At 59.9% G+C, this 1,719-nt stretch overlaps 1 protein-coding gene across 1 annotated transcript in view; it reads right to left on the bottom strand.

Annotated features, from left to right (window-relative positions):
- Positions 1-1,719, bottom strand: part of CELF6 (CUGBP, Elav-like family member 6) — a 19,173-nt gene that overhangs the window by 4,610 nt on the left and 12,844 nt on the right. Inside the window, exon 2 of the mRNA XM_009319921.1 lies at positions 51-195. Coding sequence (XP_009318196.1) covers positions 51-195 — 145 coding nt within the window. The remainder of the gene's footprint in view (positions 1-50; positions 196-1,719) is intronic.

The following is a 1,719-nucleotide window of genomic DNA, read 5'->3' as shown; positions in this document are numbered from 1 at the left end:
AGCCGCTCCCCCCCTCCGTGGGTCCCGGCGGCCCACGGGGTGCTCACCCGGCTCCCCAAAGCCCACCTTTGCTGGCTCCATCGGGCCCTCGGAGGATGGTGCACTCCTCGATCTGGCCGAAGGGTTCAAAGAGGCGCCGGACGTCGTCCTCGCTCTGCTGCTTCCCCAGCATGCCCACAAAGAGCTTCCTGTCTTCTAAAAACAAAACCAAGCCCGTCGGAGAGCGGGATGCCACTCTCCGTCCTGTCCCCTCATCCTCTGGTTTGCAAACAGTGCACAGAGGGGAAAGAGCCGGGTGACGCCGGAGCCTGGGGAGGGAGCGATGCCGGCCCGGCAGCAAAGACACAGAGTTTATCACCTCCATCCTACGAAACGCTCGGGTTGGGAAAACCTCTCCTGCAGGGAAATTGCCTAGGGGTGAAGCTGGGAAGAGCCGGCTCCCACTTCAAGGACCGGAGCTGGGGCTTTTCCCAGGGATGGAGGAGCCGGCTCCCCCGGCACCGATGCGGGATGCGGCTGGGATACAAAGAGAGCCCGCAAAACAGCGGCGATTGCCTTCGTATGATTGACTCACAGAATAACCCGCAGCCTCCGGCCGTGCCCAGGAGACATAAATAAACCAAACACAAGAGAAGGGAGAGTAAATAATGAGAATTTCATTATTATTACCAGCATCTGTCTTGCGCGGCTGCGTGCTCCCGCCGTGCGCTAATGGCATTTGACAAAGAAAATAAGGTGCCCTGTCAAGACCGTTGCCGGGGAAATAAATAAATAATGGCAGGAGACGATTAATGCTCTGTCCGTTAAGGTACCGGGAAAATTAGTTAAGGGAATAGGGCTCGTGTGTTGTCTAGTTAAACATAAACCATCTCCTGGTCAAGGCGGCCGGGGGGAGCGGGCTCGGCGGCTGAGCATCGCCTCCTAGGTGAGGGGGCCGGAGCCGGGCACCTGAGCTCGCCCATCGATTTTTAATCTTCACCAATTATGCTCGTTAAGTGGGCAATTTATTTGCCGGGTCTCTCCAGGACGTGCCAGGACCAGCTCGCGGCATGTTTAATAACGGGGTTTGAATAGGGGGATATCTACCCCGGCCGTCCCGCCGAGGGCAGGCAGCCCCATGCTTGCACCCCGCATGTCCGAGCGTGCCTACACGCCCAGAGCTTGCTCGTGGCACCGGGAACATCAGGGAGTTTTGACCCGCTTCCTGCAATTTTGCCCAAATTATATAACGGGGTTTGAATAGGGGGATATCTACCCCGGCCCGCCCGCCGAGGGCAGGCAGCCCCATGCTTGCACCCCGCATGTCCGAGCGTGCCTACACGCCCAGAGCTTGCTCGTGGCACCGGGAACATCAGGGAGTTTTGACCCGCTTCCTGCAATTTTGCCCAAATTATTGACTCAGCCTGGAAACGCCGCCCACGAGCCGCACTCTGCCCAGCACGATGTCAGGATGTTCATGACGTGACGTCAGGACGTTCGTGGCATGACGTCAGGATGTTCCCCCCAACCGGCCAGGCAGGGAGAGCCGAGATCGCATTTGCTCTGCGCTCGGGTTTGGATGCCACCGGCAAAGGCAGCTCCTTTCGCGGGCTTCTCTGCAAACAAACCTCCCCGCAGACGCCCCCGCGATGCCACCGTGTCCCCCGTCACCCCCCCGGGTGGCCCTGTTGCCCCCCTGCCCGCGTGGGGCAGCTGGGGAAGGGGGGGCCTACCTCCTGC

This window comes from Pygoscelis adeliae, unplaced genomic scaffold, assembly GCF_000699105.1.
Source record: "Pygoscelis adeliae isolate BGI_AS28 unplaced genomic scaffold, ASM69910v1 Scaffold303, whole genome shotgun sequence".
In the NCBI taxonomy this organism is placed as follows: domain Eukaryota; kingdom Metazoa; phylum Chordata; class Aves; order Sphenisciformes; family Spheniscidae; genus Pygoscelis; species Pygoscelis adeliae.
This window is presented reverse-complemented; position numbering and strand designations above follow the sequence as displayed.